Here is a 17,797-nt window from a genome sequence, read left to right on the forward strand (position 1 = left end):
TTTCCCCTGAGCCTCTGAGTAGCTCCAGCAAAGCCGACTTTGCAATAGTGGTGACGATAAGGGTCTCATGTACCTCACACTGCCGCCACATTCGTCACCGTCACCCGTTACCTTCCTCTTTTTTCTTTTTTTTCCTGCACGGAGCAATGTTATTCTACTGAAACAACATGTCCACGCTCACTTGTTTATAAATGTTTAAACTGGGATCTTACTACAGTTTATATTGACGGGAAAATAACACCAAGAACCATCCAAGTTCTGTATGTGGGGCCTAAATGCAAGTCTCAACAATTTCTGCTAGAAGATAATCATGTCTTTGATGTACCACAATAACAAAACTGATCACTGCTTATCCACCCACAGTAAGATTACATTTTAAAAACAATTTATTAACGACACATAACTCACTTTGCTGACCATCTCCAGTTCTGTGACTGCAGCCCTGACATGTATCCCTCTTTTATCTTGTTTTTACTGTAGTTACTTTGTTTGACTCCTCTAGGTATTTGCATCCAACACAGAGATATTGGAAAGGCTCTTAGCCAATCACATTGCCCTGTTTGAATCTAACTGTTATAAAACTTGTGGTCCTCTTAACAACCCTAGTAAAAACCATAAAGGAAGTGAATAGGATGTCTGTGGTGGTGAACAAGGTTTACTGTTTGGCCTTTGGGGAAGCGTATTGATTGAGAAATAATAAGTACTTTGTTTTATTTGAAGTCTGGCAGTTTTCACAGTTAAAGCCAGAGATGGTTGTTAGTTGACTCAGCGGACTTGGCTCTGAATTTTAAGAGTTCAACTCTGACCTCTGTGTCTCTGCACTCTCACAGTCCTCCAGCTCTGTCTGCAGCAGAGGAGATCTCGGGAGCAGCTTGTGGAGCAAGGCATCATGCCACGTGAGTATTCACATCGCACACAAACAAGAGTTGTGTATTGAAAAAAATCCTTTTTAATTGATTAGCACCTATAGAATTTAAGTAACCAATATGTCCTGTTCTCTCCTTTAACTTTCCTCAATCAACAACTTTGAAATGCATCAAAATGCATTTCAAAGTTCTTCACAAGTGAAAACTTAGGATGTTAAAAATAGTAAAATGTTAAAAAAAAAAAAAAAAAATAGAACAAAAAAGTATATAAGGATCAACAAGATGATAACGGATGTTAAGTATAAATAATAATATCACACAAGTATAAAATACTTCATAAAACCACACTCAATAGATGGGTTTTTAGTTTATGTTTGAAAATATAAATATTTTCAGCTCCTCTGGAAGGCTGTTGCAGTGGTTTGGAGTCATGGCTGAAAGCAGCTTTGACAAATATTTTTTGTTCTACTTTGTGGAACAACTAAAAGAGAAAAACCAGCGGGTCAGAGAGGCCTTCCTGGTTCATAAACCAAAAGCTTTTTTTAAGAGTTAGTTTGGTGCACAGATGGGTAGTGCCTTATAAACTAATTTAAGAATTCAAAATCAATAAATAAACTAACCGGTGAAAACACTTTAAAATATGCATAATGCATGCTCTCCTTTTGGTTTTTTCGTCAGAACTCATACAGTAAAATTCTCTTCTTTTATTATTATGTTATTTTTGCTCTCACATGCCTAGCATTTTAGATTAAAATATAACTTTTATAACTCAACCACCTTCAACCATCAACCAAACTTCTACTTTTAAGTGTATTCACAGCAACATGCACAGTACTTTTGCTTTACTTGTATTTAAAATAATAAGATAATTGATATCAATTACTCACCATGTTACCTTAAATTCTTGAGGAAATCTTTGTTTTTCTCACATGCCTCAACAGTGACGCAGAATCCAAAAAGGAAGACAATTTCTTGGTGAATATAAGTAAATAGAGGCCACATTCAACAACAGCAAAAGTATATTAAAACATCTGTATAAGAACTTTTACAGTATAATCCAAGTCTCATTTATCCAGTCGTATGCTGAGTACTTCCAAAGCATGAGTATTTGTGCTCTCATGAGTAGCATTATAAAAACAGTCTTCTACAAGAATCCAAGATAACACAGGCAGTAAGTCATATACAAATGATCTCTTCAGGGGTTAAGTATTTCTTTTAGTTGATGATACTGAAGCTCATGCTGGTCCATCAAAAGTTAAAAAGATTACAATCTTTTGGCCATCAAACAGCAATATTAGGGGAAGTTTTATGAAAAGAAGTGTGTAAATGGCTTAATAGCATGGTGTGTTTATTGGCACATAAATCAGTCGCTTTATTCAAGACAGTGTGAAGTGTATTTTCCCACTCAGACAGTTGCTAATAGTCAAGTAATTGTACTCATGTAAACATAGCCGATGTTGAAAATGCCTCAAATATTTAACACAGATACGTCAGCACACTGGTGCCATAAGAGAAAGAACTACTTTATACTGTCCATTCTTTGATGTGACAAAAGTGGAGCGGACTCATTCCCCGTGCTACACCTAAGAAAAGATGAGCTGAATATGTGACAGAATCGTGCTGATAGACAAAAGGACAAAGCTCTTTGTCCTGTTCTCTATTGAGAAGCCTCCTGCAGTCGGGCTTTCAGCCCGTCTCTGGCTCCACGCAGCCACATGAGTCAGCGACTGAGCCTTCAGTGGAGGTCAGTGGCCTGGCCAAGCGTGGCCTGCACACAAACCTCCCAGGCCATTCTCCACTAAAGCACTCTGCTGCTCCCTCACTTATAGGCTTATGGTAGGTATGCAGTGAGGTTTAGGTGACGAGCAGGAATGTTTTGCTTTGCTCCTCTGACACACTCCTCAGAGCGCCCCCCTCGGCCAGCGTGTCCCTAAACCAAACAGCACTCGTCATAGCCGAGGTGACTACTCAGTGAGTTTATGCCGCGAGATCAAAGAGTAACTCTGCAACAATCTCTCTGCTTGAGTCAGTAAAGCTGGTGCTTCCTGTCTGACTCCCTTGAGCTTCTGCTTATTAATATCACACTCATGCAGAACGACAAAGACAAAAACAGGAAAATAATGATATAAAAGATGGATTACACTGCACTTAAGTTAGTGTGGAAAGTGTTTGTTGTCACATGCTGGGGGAAGCACTTACAAAATGCTAAAATTAAGCACACTGCTTATATACAGTTTATATTGATTTGTGTATATTTTGACCTAAATGATGCCAAGAAGACATTTTTTTACAATAACTTTTATTCCTGATGTACTTTGTCCACTACATGCATTATTGGTTCAACTTTTATGTTTATGTGGAACTATTTGCTTCTTTAAACTCTGACACTATAATTAAGTAAATTATACTTCAATCTAGCAGTGTTTATTCTCTATAGGGATGTAGCCTATTAGTCTCAATCAATTACAAAGAGTGTATACAGTGGAACCATTGTAAAACGCCATCTCATGTGGTTTATTCATACTTTCTTTTCTTTTGGAGAGCACTCTTCCCAAAAGGAAATGACCTTAGAAAATAGTAAGAAGGAGACCTTTAATCCATTGACGCCTAAAACTTCCTGTAAAACCTCTGGCCGATTTAAAATCAGCCCCTAAAACCTGAAGTTTTTCTGGAAATTCAACAGAAGAGTCAATGCTTCTACTAAATAATAGATTTTTCAGCCTCTGTAGCAGATAGAAATGAAATTCAAATAGTATTTGAGAGCTTATACAAATACTACAAAACGACGTATCCGCTTTCCAGGCTTCAATGGGTTAAGAGATAGTTCAGGTTTTTTGGAGTGGGGTCAACACACCCCCACTTTGAAGAAGCAGGAATGAGCAAAGAAAGGAGCGCTGAAGCTAAGCAATGAACTGCTGTGGATGGCCACACAGCAAAAAAAACATTTTAGGCCCCTAAAAAAAGGCCCACCTAAAATAACAGTTATATCAGTTTATGTGTACGCTATATTTAGAATGTTTTCACCATTTTATCTTACCGAATGGCAGCCCTGTTTAGGTTTATGTGGGGGGAACTAAAGTTGTTTTATGCTCTCATCCAAACCACCAGACTCCTTTGACAAAAACAGTAATTTTACCTTGCAGTACATGGCTTAGCTTCCCTATCAATACTCCTGTCTGCTTCTCTAAACTTGGAGCATGCCAGCTGTGAACTAATAGGTAAAACACTAAGCATGGATAAGTACCCCAAACAACCCCACTTCAATAACTATTCATTTAGTAAGTGGAATAAATAATTTGCCTCTGTGTGGAAATGTATTATATTCACTGAGAAAAGTAATGGATTCTGTTGATTGACCTTTTCACAGCTCTGAAAACACCTGCTGCTTTTCATGAGCAGATTCGCAGCCTGGAGAGAGCCAGAGTAAGACTAATGTCATCATATTATTCATCTAAATCTAGATCATGCCTCCAAAACACATTTAATTGAATTCATTTTTTTTTTAACAGACTGGGAGCTTCTTAAAGCACAAACTCTGCAGCAGACCTCAGCGCTCCGAGCTGGTCCGTATGCACATCCTGCAAGGTAATCTTCCTCTTGTGTGTTCTTACTGGGTAATGGCGCTGAGATAAAAGAGATGAATAAGGTGCTCATTCATCCTTTAGCACTTATTGCCTGTTTAAATTTGTTTTACAAAGTGAGAAGCAGATAAATGTCTTTGTGAGTGAGTTACCCTAACTGGTGCTGGTTGTATTACAGCTAATACTCATATGTGTATTTATCAGAGACGCAAGCTGAACCCTCCCTGCAGGCCACACAGATGAGACTGAAGAGGGCCAGACTGACTGACGATCTCAACGAGAAGATCGCCCAGAGGCCTGGACCCATGGAGCTGGTGGAGAAGAAAATCCTGCCCGTTGACTCTGGTGTCAAAGAAGACATCAGTGGTACATCCTTATACAATGCTGCTATATCCTCACTGTCAGAAAAGCCACTCAACATTTTTGTTTAACCCCACTTTGGTGCCATGTTCACCACCAACAGTTAAACAGTTACATTGACAGGCAGAGACAACATATTGAGGCCATGTTTTAGACATTATTGATGTTATTACACCATTGTTTGAGACTTCAGTCTGAAGTACAATATCTCAGGAACTGAATTTTGTGCACATATTTATTGAACTCGTCCAATGAAGCCCACTAACTGTTTGATGGATTGACATGATCAGTAATTTTTTAATCTCTTTTTCATTCTGAATCACTGACAACCCCTATTTCAAACAAAGTTGGGACACTGTAAAATGTAATGTTAATTTTCCATTTGTGCACAGATAGTATATTTATGTTTAAATTCAGTTTTGACAAATGTTTCACACAGTTTCTTTTTATTTATCCTTGTAAAATAAGCTATACTTGCTTATGTTTGTTTCGAACCAACAGGTTCTGAGGCAAACTTATCTCAGCCATCAGATGTTTACAACTTTGATGAGGACAGCAATGAAGCCTTATCACCACACCAGCCGGCTAGCCACAAATCTCCCTGTTCCACCTCCGCCTCTCCAAGGGATTCTGGCGGGAATGAGGCCACTTGTACTTCCTCTAACTCTCCTGTACAGGTAGACTGATACCTTTAACAAAGAATTCACCGATATATCGGCCAAATTTTGGTATCAGCCAGTATTCACCTTGTTGACAATTGGTGAAATAAGTGGCTGATGCATTCATTTTGCGCTGGTTAATTGTAGGGGTGGTTATTTGTCCTCAAACTCGGACAAAACAGTTTAAAAAAGTTCACGTTTTTTTAAATAATGCAGATTTCTTTGTTTCCCTGGTACAAACAGGGTTATAAATAACAACAAAAAGAAAACAAAAAACAGGAACATAATTGGAATCGGCTTTGAATATCGCCAACATTTCTTATTTTTAAATGTTTATATCAGTGCATCCCTAACTTGTACCATTACAACTTATCAAACATAACTGTCAATGTCCACAGATGAACTATCTTTCTTGAAGAGTTATCTTATCTAGCAGAGATCAAGAAACTAAATTTAATTATATATTGAAAATGTTTACTTATGAGAATAATTATATTCTTACTGTGTTTATTGTATGCACACACTATCATTCATTCATATAGATATTTTGTGCTCATTCTTTTATGTGTTCATCAACTTGTTTTTGGTTATATTATTCCAGTTCAGGTGCTTATTTTTGTGTTTATTAACTTGTTTTCTGTTATAATATAATAGGCGTAGAGGCTTCACTGTTCTAACTGAGTGGATCATGTTGTTGTTCTCTCTGTCTCTTTTTTTAGCACTCCCCACCACCAAACTCACAGCCCACATCAGATGCAATCAGCCTTGTCTCCACCAGCGAGCAACAAAGCAATCAACAATCATCTTCACCTCAGCCAATCACCACTGTTGTCCCCAGTATCACACCAGGGCCACTTCTGGTGAAGGTGAGCTTCAGCTGGGGTTTTTTGCGGCACCAAGTTTGGCCAAAGTCATATCAAAGTCTCCTTGAACTGAATGTAAGGAGTGTGTGGTTTTATTTCAAAAGATGAGCTCATTTAAGCAGTGTATTCACTTACAGTCTTGTAATGTTTACAACCAGCGAAACTGACCTCTGGTTCTGAGCCGTCTGTCTCTGTGATTTATTGACTGTGTTTTTGTTTTATTTAGTTTTTTGTTTCCTTTGGAAATGTTTCGAGATATGCGATGTCTTTAGACACAGTCTGTGTTTTGTCATACTGAAAGTCGTATCAGTTTAAGGGTGAACTAAAAGTCAGTGTTCAGCCAAGTTAAATGCAGTTCAAAGAACAACAGGGTTTAAAGTCATTTCACAAATCCTTGGGCTGAAATCTGTGCCAGCCACAGTTTGTCTTCAATTAGGGTCAAATGACAGGCTGGCCTTCTTCATTCAGGCCGTGTAAAATGTTAGCCAAAAATCAAAGGATGGGAGTAAAGCAATAACTCTTGCATTTATCATAATCCAGTTATCCTATGAGCATAGGATGAACTCTCCCTCCCTTTAAATACAATAGGAGAAGGAGTTTGACAAATTGGAGGGTGTGTGCTTGCTTAACCCAGCTTGAGTTTCTGGTTTCATAGCTAGAACCTGCTGCTCTTATGCCAAACCGTTTTCATGTGTATCCTGTAACTACAGGTGGTAAAACAATAAAGGTCACATTTCCACAACCCACTTCCTCATCCTGCAGTTCTCATCGGGTGTCAGAACAATGTTCTACCTCAATGCTTCAAGCTATAAAAGTCCAGTATCAGTTCCAAGTCTTGTAGTGTTGGTACTGGCAATGCTAACTGTGCCCTGATAAACTGGACTCAGATGAGTCATAAGGATCAAATATGCTCCAGATGGTCCCCTCAGTTTTTACATACCCCTGTTCTGTGTTGTGTTCTGCAGCAAAGCCTGCCCAAGCTACCCAGCGATAAAAGCCGCAGTAAAAAGAGCAAAGAGCCCAAACCACGGGTGAAAAAGTTAAAGTACCATCAGTACATCCCCCCGGACCAAAAGCAGGAGCTCACTGAAGTTCTGATGGATTCAGCTTACGTCCGTCTCCTGCACCAGCAGCAGCAGTTCCTGCAGCTTCAGATCTTAAACCAGCAGCAGCAGCAGCAGCAGTACAGCTACCAGGCCGTCCTGCCTTCCACACACAAGTATGGCTCCATTTAGCAACACAAACATTCTTTCTACACAACCATAGAAATGATTTGGAGCACCCAAAAAATGTTTGCCTTTACGTGTATAGGCTGATAACTAGGTTGAGTTCATTACTTAATCTACAGCAGCAACTTTTGCATCTTTTCAGCATTATTAAATATTGGGTTTCAACAAAATGGATCAAAAGTTCACATCTAGTTTTAAAGAAAGTAATAACTTTTTAACCACAGCTGCTGTTTGTCTGAAATACTTTACATTTCCTGCCCACTGCTTCCTACACAGAAGCTGTTGATTGTGAAAAATGGATAACAGTTTAGATTGCTTCTCTCATCTGTACTCCCTTTTTTCTTCCCGTCTTATTAAGCAGACCAACAACTGAGGTACAAACCAGCTGTTCCAGTGCTGTTCTGAGTGGAAACGCTGTGTCTACCCCTGTGCAGCAGCGGCACACTCAGAAGAACCGCAAGCCGGATCATTTACCGGCTAATCTGGATGAGATGAAGGTGACACGTTGCTGTCTGCACATAGTCTGACTAATGTACCATAAGGATGTTGCAATTTAAAAAAACCAAACTATATTATGAGAGGTATATTATTTCATAATAATCTCTTGTCTTTGCAGGTTGCTGAGCTGAAATTGGAACTAAAACTCAGATCTTTGCCTGTTTCTGGGACTAAGACAGATCTGATAGAGAGGCTTAAGTTGTATCAGGAGAACTCAAACAACCAGACTGCTGCTGTTGAGACAATAGCAGCTTCACAGTGTGAAAACAGAAAGTTAACCCCGCCTGTGTCGCCTATCGCCTCCAAGGTGTCCAGTCTGGGCATAGAGGACAGTAGTATGGCAGACAGTCCGACCAAGCTTTCAGATACTTTGTCTCCCTCTCACGCTGCTCCCTGTGTCAACTCCCCACCGAGAGCTCCTCAGGAGGAGTGTCCCACAGAGACAAGGTCCTTTGAGAAGGACTCTGACAAGGACAAACGTCTCCACGAAAAGGAGCGTCAGATTAAGGAGCTGATGAGGAAGCTGGAGCAGGAGCAGAGGCTGGTGGAGGAGCTGAAGATGCAGCTGGAGGTGGAGAAAAGGAGTCAGCAAGGAGATTCCCCACCTCAGCTCAGCCCTCTTGCTCCCATCCAAATCAAAGAGGAAAACAGGACCATGTCGAACTGCTCAGCTTCTTGTGGTTCTCCTGGTCTGCCAGTGCTGGTCAAACAAGAGGAGGTGGCAGATCAGAACCACTTAGCTCCTCAAAATCAGTTCGTCATCTGCCACCAGACTACTAAGCAGCCAGAAACCTTGCAGCCAGTCCAGACTGGAGCTCAGATCCTCATGCCTGCATCCCGTCCTGCCTCAGCAGTCACTATCAAGCTCCCAGCCAACAGCATTAAATTACACACTACTGTTAGCGGTGCAGCGCCAGGCCTCATCCAGACCTCTGGACAGGTGCCACAGAAAATAGAGGCCTCAGCAGCATTACAGCAGCAATGCAGCACTCAGACTCTGACAAAGGTAAGAAAACACACTAATGCTTGCACAGCCTGCCTCGGCCCATCTCTTTATTAGTCATCACTGTCAGCTGTGATTTGCTGCTAGTTTTGGATTCCTTTAAAATGTGCAACCTTGAGTTGTGTATGATCATCCATATGTGTGTGTGTGTGCACCTGAAATCATGTATCATATGTTTTCTATGCAGTAAATTCAGGTTAGGTTGCACAACATAGATCTGGTGCTCTGTTTTTTGAAAGCACATCATAGTTTTTTTCTTTTTAGTTCTATCATGCGTAATGTATCTTTTTTGTTGCCACAGTAATAACAGGCCTCAGCTGGATGGTGAAATCCTTCTCAGTTCACATCAAAAGAAGGCTTATGGAAACTTGGGTTACTGGAGCAGGCGCTGAGTGAAGGCTGACAGTAGTGCCCTGACTGCCCTCTGTCGTCTCTCTGCTCTGAGCCAAACGATCAGCCAGAATTAGCAACAGAAACCACAGCTCAATACTAACTGAGGAGAACACTCATGAGCTACGCTGCACAGCACTGCAAACACTGCTGTCAGCAATGGCATGAAAGGTGCCAAAAATGAAAGTAGCATTGCTTAAAAATCAGGGAGAGCAGAGCAGGCTTAATTTAGATTCCATGAAGAGAATTTGTGTTGTGATGCACTACTTTTCATTGATGGCATCAGTGCAATTGTTATTGTATGCCTTCATGCTGACCTGTCTAAATTTCTCTGCAGCCTTGGACGATGGATAGTACAGCACAAAGCTTACTCAACACATTCCCAGCGAGTGGCTGCCCTGTGGGAGCCTCCTCTAGCCAAGCTGGTGCTAAAGATCCTACAAATAAGGTATAAGATGATCCTTTAGTGCTTCCAACTTTCTCTTTGTCTTTCCCTTTTCTCTCTAAAGCACTCTGTGACTTCTTTTGTGAAAAAGTCCTGGTTTAGGACCAAAATGTTCTATCCCCATATAGGTAATTTCATATCTTGATATACTACAATAATACATGTTGTCTGGTAATTAAATAAATAAATAATTCTTTATGAAATAACTACATGGTAAAGCTTATTTTTGTGTACTGTATACTGGTACTGGCAATATATTATCGTATCACCCAGTCCTACTCTGATTTATTTGCTTATTTGAACAGTGCCAACTTCATTTGAATGATGTTTTATATCAGATGCATCCTGTTATTCAGTTAGTGTAAGCCACTGTTTTCCTGTTAAACAGCCTCTTTGTACCAATCAGCCAGCTTTGATCTTGCCAAACCATGTGTCAAAGTGTAAAGACCCGCCCCGCTATGAGGATGCAGTTAAACAGACACGCAGCCTTCTAACAGCTGTTCAGGTGACAAATAAATTCACTGTTTACTGCAATGTATTATTGTAAATTGTTGCTATATCCACTCTAACATTTACTGGTTGTTACTTCTTTCAGGGTCCCACTGCAGCTAGCCAGCAGATGGATGACTTGTTTGATGTGTTAATCGAAAGTGGTGGTGAGAAATATTATTTTTTAGGGCCACTGGTAAAATACGGTGTTAAGGTTATTGGATTCTTACAGTGGACTTTCTTATTTGTTATTTTAGAAATCTCACCCTTCATCAGGCAGGATCCTCCCAGCCTAGACAAGCCTCTCCCTGTGACAGCCAGCGTGACCACCCTTCCCATCAACACAGTTTTATCCCGCCCTCCACCCGTGGTCCAAGTGGCCCAGCTGCCTGCAGCACAGCTCAACCCGTCGGCCAGCTTGGCGGCCCTGACCTCTGACCCCCAGCTGGAAACTCTCCTGGACGGCACGCTGGGCGCTCACACCGAGCCACAAACACTGAAGCTGATGGAGGAGCTGCACTCGCCCGTGGTTAGCATGGATGTGGACTTTAATGAAAACACATCGCCGTCTGCTTTGAACTTGCACAGCTCTAACATGGACAACATGGATTGGCTGGACCTTACCCTGTCTGTGCCAGCAGAGGGGGTCAACCCTTTGGACATGTCAGCGCCAGTGGGCGTCTTCTCCTCTGACTTCCTGGACTCAAATGAACTGCACTTGAACTGGGACTGACTGCTGTCACGGAGAATTTGTACACCCGTCAGACAGTTTCAGATAAACTTACTTTTTTATACAAGGGAGGATGAATTTTGTTTCCTATGTGGAAAAATAAGGGCTTTTAGGCTGGGGCAACTCTATTTTGCTTTCTGGGCGTATAAATCAGCTCAGTAATAATCTAATTGTGCTGCTTTAGTTTAGACGTCCCAGCATTGCTCTCTTTGAGGTCTTTAAACACTCTGATTGTACGGGGAGACTGACATAAAGCAGAACTGGTACTGGCAGACTAAGCTGACAGTGCAAGTAGCTTTTAAGTTATGCCACAGATTTGTTATCAATCTGTTCTCATGTCATTTATTTCTCTTGGTCCTCATAAGCATAATGAATGTACAGTGTTATATTGGCAGTGGAAGGAGCAGGAAAATGGTTCAAGACCTAATAGACAAACACTGCGTGAAGCTGGGGGCTGTTAGTTCACTCCACCCTATCTTGGAATGATTATCACTATCAAAACAGATTGTAAACACACAACTACCAAATGTTTTCTGTGTAAATGTTAATTGTGAAACATAAATCAGATGTTTAACTGAAGTGAGAGTGAAAATATGATAATGATATAATATGAGACCACTGAGTTACCATAGTGTCAAACCAGCCTGACCAACCAAGTATTTACAACCCAGATACCAAAGAAGTTGGGACGCTGCACAAACAAAAACAGAAAGCATCAGATTCACAATTCGCAGTGTATATTTTAAAAAACAACAGTTTGAACATGAGACATATTGTCTTTGCACAGCTTTCAATTGAATATACATCAAGAAGAATTAGCAAATGTTTTAATTTTGTTTTATTTATGTTTTGGACAACGTCCCAATTTTTTTGGAATTGGGGTTGTACTACAAAATTCTTCTGACAAGATTTATAACAGCGTGCAAATCCACCAAATCTCTACTCCTGCATTTCCACTGAGTAAAACATACTGCACATGCTTTTGGAAAACCAATAATCCTATGAGTTTAAAAAGTTGAACAGAGCAGGTAAAAGCCAGTCATCTGCTCCGTCAAGGCTGTTTCCAAAAAAATAATGATGAATTGTTCTTGGAACATCATTCAATTAATCTTAAAGGGTTTAACACTCTTTAATAATGGTCAGCTTGGCGCTGCATGCCATATCAGATTCTGTGTGCAGCATTACAATGTGACATACATGCACATCCTACTGAAAAATATAAATCTGCACCGCTGCTCATTTGTGTTATTCTCTCACTTCACACTGAAAGATAGCATTACAATTTATTTGTTTTGTAGTGACATCTGCTGGCCACAGCCAAATACAACAATCTTGAGCAAGCAAGTCTGTGGTCTGACAAAAGATAAATTATGAAGAAAATAAAATTTAATGTCAAAGAAACCACTGAAAAGAACACAATGCACCACAGCAGGAGAGTTTCTGGGCAGCAGGGTGGGTGTGATTGTGCAAAAAGGTCACTGAAAAGTCCGGAGCATTGCTGTTAAACTCATCTGAATGCTGAGAGAATCGTTGTAAAAGAATTTGTGAGACTGGTAGTTTTCAATGTTTTTCTGTCACCACATTAGCACCCCATTCCACATTCAAAATGTCACCCTTTAAAGGGATTATGTGCTGGAAAGAATATTTAGTTTTTACTGGTATTATGCCACACAAAGAAACATTGTAATGCTTTTATGGTGTTTGCTTCTAAAGCAACTACCTGCCTCCTCAACCTTGACCAGTTAAACTTTTTAAAGATCTCTGGGACATACAATGCTGTGTATTGTTAATTTATGACTGGCACTGGCCCCACCAGCTTTAAGACTGCTGTGGTGAAACTTCTATTGAAGTAACCACAACTTGTGTGCAGCACCAGGACTTTTTCACTGCAGTAGATTAGTAGTTTCTATATGATTGTGCAGAGATGCTTATCAGTTTTCAAAATAAATATTTAAATACAGCCTGGGCTACAATGCAAGAGTATGAGTTGCTGTAGCACAAGCAGCCGTTGCAAAAGGGTGGAATGTAACTTTAGTACATGTACACAATTACTGTACTTAAGTACATAATATGAGGTACTTATATTAACCTCATGTCACTTTCTTCTACTATTTAACTACATTTCAGATGAAACTTTTTTATTTCACTATCACAGCGTTAGTTACTTCACAAATTAAGATTTTTTTTTTTTTAAAACATTTGAAAATATATGTAATATAGGTTCAGCTGGAGGTATTCATCAAGTAACACAAAATGTAATCTTATCATTAAAATTATTTTAATTATATATGTATTTTAACATATATACATTTTTTGGTTTTCATCATAAAATGGTTGTTTTGTAGTTGCTTGGACATATCTTAAGTTACTGCTAGAATTTTAACTAAAAAAAAAAAAGATTTTTACCGGATTACAACTAGTTCCTTTGGTCTTCATTGGCTTACACCCATATCAAATCAAACTTTTATGTGTTTCTGATGGCTTTCTAAATGGACAAGCAGCTGTCAGATTTCTTTGTATTCCAGGGCTCACGGCTCTCCACTGTCAGACCTCAGAGGTGAAACGAGGTAAGCAGTCCACAGGAGCTTTTCCTATCGTGCCCCCCTGCTGACATCAGACGGTCTGACACTGCCGAGGCCTCTGATCCAAACATCATTTTACCTTTGATGACCTGTAACCATTATCCTTCTGTTAGCCTCCATCTCAATTAATATATTAAGCCTAATAATAAAGTTCAGCTGGTCCTGCTGATTAGGATACAAAAACTTTATGAAACTAGGGATGCACTGATACTGGATTAGATACTCAGTCTGGATTGTGTATTGTGAGAATTGGGCCAATATTGTCAGTTCTTTATTGTTATTATTATTATTATTATTATTTATTGTTTTATTATAAATAACAATGTTTATATGTTAATGTTACATTATCTCTCTCTCTCTTTCTCTCTCTCTCTCTCTCTCTATCTCTCTCTCAATTCAATTTCAATTTCAATTCAATTGGCTTTATTGGCATGATGTAACAATGTATATATTGCCAAAGCAAGCATCAGAAAAAAAGATAACAAGATAAGGAAAGCAATATTTACAATAGATTATTATAATTCTCTCTCTCTCTCTCTCTCTGTCTCCTTTCAGTTGTTTTTGGATCTGGATCTTCGTCCTCCAGGTGACTCAGCCTCTCTTATTATCTGTCACTCTCCGCTAGTTATTTTTGTGAAGTTTAACCCTATCCAAATCAAGTGTCTAAGGTTAGAGGATGTCATGCTGTACTGATTGTAAAGCCCATTGAAACAAATCTGTGATTTGTGATTTTGGGCTCTATCAATAAAACTGATTGACTTTGTGTTACATTACATTACATCTCATTTAGCTGACTTACAATAAGTTCCATGTTTTTACACATTGTGTATTTATAAATGTAGCTGATTTTTTTTTAAATGCAGATATTACTTGAGATTTCAAAGTAGACACATGAAAATCCCCAATATGCTCTATAGGTGGTAATTTTGTAACTTCTTTTAAAACCCATTTGTAAGCCATAGAGAATGGAATGTTTTGTTGTTTAAATTATTATTTGGAGTACTGCAGTATATTTAAAAAAACACAACTTTATTTATATTAGCAGCTTTCATATAATCATGCAGCCTGAAGTGCTTCACAGAGCAAGATTAAAGCAGCACTGACCAAAAGAAAGTATCAAAAATAGACAAAAGTTAATTGAATTTTCCAAGACCATTTACATTTACATTTAGTCATTTAGTAGACGCGTTTATCCAAAGTGACTTACAGGAAGAGTAAAAGCAAACGATCAAGGTATACTGCAATAAGAGCTATTAGTGCATCAATAAGTGCTAGTGACAATTCTATCGTGTGGTCTAGGAGAGAAGATGCACAACAAATGCTTTATGTCACTTAAGTCCCAAGAATGAATTAAAATTATGGATGAAAAAATAATGATGTTTGATGCTCTTCCAGTCTGAGCTTCCAGTTCTCACCAGCTGCTTTCCTCTCAGAGCTTTTTTATCTTTTTGATTGACGTTCGACACTTGGGACATCTGTGTGTGGTAGATTTAAACTTTTCCATGCAGAAGGGAATGAGGCAACAACCAGCCACGCACCTGCAAAAGAGGAACAGCAACAAAATGAAATGCAAACAAACCTGTAAGGATATATGCCAATGACTGTAACATCAGCTGCATAAACAGAAACAGACAACAAAGCGTGCTTATAATCTCATGCAAATATTTCACTAGGATCAAGGGAATAGTTTCATACCCAACCAAAGCTGTCATGAAGCACACCAGCCAGGTGATGCTGCTCACAGAGGTAAAGGTCTCCGTCATGACGAACTCCCGACACTGTGGACACTGTGTCCTGCATGGACAAGCTGGAAGGTTATCCACATCCAAAATCACTGTTGGAGCTGTTAAGAAAAAGAAGAATTTATATTAGTATCATTTATGTATGTATTCATGCAGTTAATATTTCTCAAAAACTTTTAAAAAAAGGAAAATTCTGAAAGGCTCTCAGAATAGTAGCTTTTAAAAATCTCTGGTTTGTGTCACAAAGAAAATTTAACATAATTTTGGTTAAATTTCAGTTTCAAGGTTGGAGGTGCATGAGGTAGGGTATGATTGCATAGAAAATAAGAAGGACAGATTTTTTTTTTTAAATATAAAGAGAGATTATCAAAACATATCAAATTTAAAATTGTACAAATGTTTAATAAAAAGGTGAAATTAAATAGGAAAGTAAATAATTTAATGACAAAGACTAAAAAAATACAGATGCAAATTAAAACAGAATTATAAATGTATGTCACATGTATATCAATGAATTAATTAAATATTATTTCTGGTACATTTAATGACATATTAATGTATTTGTCATTTATTCTATTTATTGTTTTATTTTTATTTTGTAAGCTTCCATTCTCTGTTCTTTTATCACTAATTAATTAGATAGCAGTTAACCAATTGGCCCTCAAACTGCATGAATGCATTTGTGTTCTTATCTTGGGTGTTTAGGCACAAAAGTCCATCAAGCATCAAATAGCATGACCTACACTACAGTTAAAGAATGTGATCATTGCAAGAAGTGTTTGCATGATAGATTAAAAAATGCTTAATTGATAAAAGGCAAGTGAAGACTCTGTTCTCACTATTTGTGACAGCAACATGTGTGCTTGGTCTTATTGTGATGACAAAAGCTGAACAATTCACTGACTCACCAGGGACATTAGGTGGAGGCTCAACGTAGAAAACATTATAGTTTGGATTATTGGGCTCAGTCTCCTGAGTGGAGGCGATACTGACCTCTAACAAAAAAGAAAAAAGGTGGTTAAAAAAACAAAAGTATAATGTGGAATGATTGGCTGCAGTAAATGTAGACTCACTTTTCAAACTACTCTTATTACTGGCACCGAGGATGGTCTCGCGGCTTTTTTGGAGCTCCAACTCCCTTTCTGTCAGTTGTTTCAGTTGGTCATCAATGCTTTCAGTCTCGCGGTGATATGAGTCTGCCGCCTCTGGTTGATAAAAAATGTTAACATACTCGTACAGATAACACAGCAGTAGCAGACTCTATGACATGCAAATTACTTGCAAATTTCTGACTCTTTACTAGTTAGGAATTTCCGTCTTTCTTTCTTCCATATGTCACCTGTTTGTTCAAATTTAACTTTTCGATTCCCCAGCTCCAGAATTACGCTCAGCATTTTTTTCCTTTCCAGTAATTGTTGTTTCTTGAGTGAAAGACGATTCAGTTCTGCAGATATGTTCTTCAGCTCGCTGTGTGAAGAAGTCATGGTGGAGGCTGAAAGGAAAGGGGAGTGTTGGATTGTTTTTTGGCCTTCAGGTGATATTTGTTTAACTGTATGTTTATGCTCGTTTGGTTCAGGAAAAATGTTGCATACTGTAAATTAAAGCAGGAACATGTGTGTAGTGTGTCTGCAATGAAAGCAATTGCAGGATAAGAAAATGTAATTGATTACTTCACATTTTGTTCTGTAGAGACTTCTTTTCAAAATAAAGCCCAGTTTTGAAATTATTAATAGATAATTATTATAGACATGATTAACCATGTTACAGTGTATGCAGTCATCTTCTCTTAATATATCGTGAACATACTTGGTAAATTTTCTATCGAAGCAAATCTATTTCCAAGTATTATTTGCATACTTCTCTTCCTTATGTAACATTAAGAGACATTTCTTTTTTCTTAAATGGCATCGAGCAGCTGAAGAAGCCCTCAGGTCCATTACTTAAGTAAAAGTAATAACAAAACAGTGTGAAAGTTCTCTGTTACAAGTTAGTCTTGCATTCAAAATCTTACTCAATTAAAAGTACAAAAGTATAAACATTAAATGAACTTAAAGTATCAAAAGTAAATGTCAATTTCAGAAAAAAACAACATATATGACATCACTGACTTATAACCATTGTTGCATTATGTTGTGTGTCATCATCAGTAAATAATTAGTACCACTAACACTGACGCTGGTAAAGCAGAGCGGATTTTAAATACTTTATTTTTGGCCAGGTAGCTTCGTTCTTAATAAAACATTCTGATTTATGAGCGGATATATATTTTGTATCTAAATATGCCATAACTATTTATTAAAGTTTTCAAATAAATGTAGTAGATTAAAGAGAATTATAGAATTATAAAGTAGCATAATATA

At 38.5% G+C, this 17,797-nt stretch overlaps 2 protein-coding genes across 3 annotated transcripts in view; one reads left to right on the plus strand and one right to left on the minus strand.

Moving 5' to 3' along the window:
* Nucleotides 1-13,967, plus strand: part of mrtfbb (myocardin related transcription factor Bb) — an 83,422-nt gene extending 69,455 nt beyond the window's left edge. Inside the window, exons 4-16 of the mRNA XM_059347259.1 lie at nucleotides 831-896; nucleotides 4,234-4,289; nucleotides 4,376-4,451; nucleotides 4,652-4,813; nucleotides 5,309-5,484; nucleotides 6,186-6,332; nucleotides 7,295-7,548; nucleotides 7,917-8,055; nucleotides 8,175-9,062; nucleotides 9,787-9,897; nucleotides 10,283-10,399; nucleotides 10,490-10,550; nucleotides 10,641-13,967. Coding sequence (XP_059203242.1) covers nucleotides 831-896; nucleotides 4,234-4,289; nucleotides 4,376-4,451; nucleotides 4,652-4,813; nucleotides 5,309-5,484; nucleotides 6,186-6,332; nucleotides 7,295-7,548; nucleotides 7,917-8,055; nucleotides 8,175-9,062; nucleotides 9,787-9,897; nucleotides 10,283-10,399; nucleotides 10,490-10,550; nucleotides 10,641-11,116 — 2,729 coding nt within the window. The 3' untranslated portion in view covers nucleotides 11,117-13,967. The remainder of the gene's footprint in view (nucleotides 1-830; nucleotides 897-4,233; nucleotides 4,290-4,375; nucleotides 4,452-4,651; nucleotides 4,814-5,308; nucleotides 5,485-6,185; nucleotides 6,333-7,294; nucleotides 7,549-7,916; nucleotides 8,056-8,174; nucleotides 9,063-9,786; nucleotides 9,898-10,282; nucleotides 10,400-10,489; nucleotides 10,551-10,640) is intronic.
* Nucleotides 13,968-14,713: 746 nt separating this feature from the next.
* LOC131983342 (uncharacterized) lies at nucleotides 14,714-17,314 on the minus strand. 2 transcript variants are annotated; one of them, XM_059348061.1, is made up of 5 exons: nucleotides 16,777-17,314; nucleotides 16,511-16,642; nucleotides 16,346-16,432; nucleotides 15,391-15,538; nucleotides 14,714-15,233 (listed from the first exon to the last, which is right to left on the minus strand). In XM_059348061.1, the coding sequence occupies exons 1-5, from the start codon at nucleotides 16,919-16,921 to the stop codon at nucleotides 15,125-15,127; spliced, it is 621 nt and encodes a 206-aa protein (XP_059204044.1). In that variant the 5' UTR covers nucleotides 16,922-17,314; the 3' UTR covers nucleotides 14,714-15,124. The 2 variants fall into 2 exon arrangements, with proteins under 2 accessions (XP_059204044.1, XP_059204043.1); XM_059348060.1 differs by having other exon boundaries at nucleotides 14,714-15,538.
* Nucleotides 17,315-17,797: the final 483 nt, after the last annotated feature.

The sequence above is a fragment of the Centropristis striata genome, chromosome 13, assembly GCF_030273125.1.
Source record: "Centropristis striata isolate RG_2023a ecotype Rhode Island chromosome 13, C.striata_1.0, whole genome shotgun sequence".
In the NCBI taxonomy this organism is placed as follows: Eukaryota; Metazoa; Chordata; class Actinopteri; order Perciformes; family Serranidae; genus Centropristis; species Centropristis striata.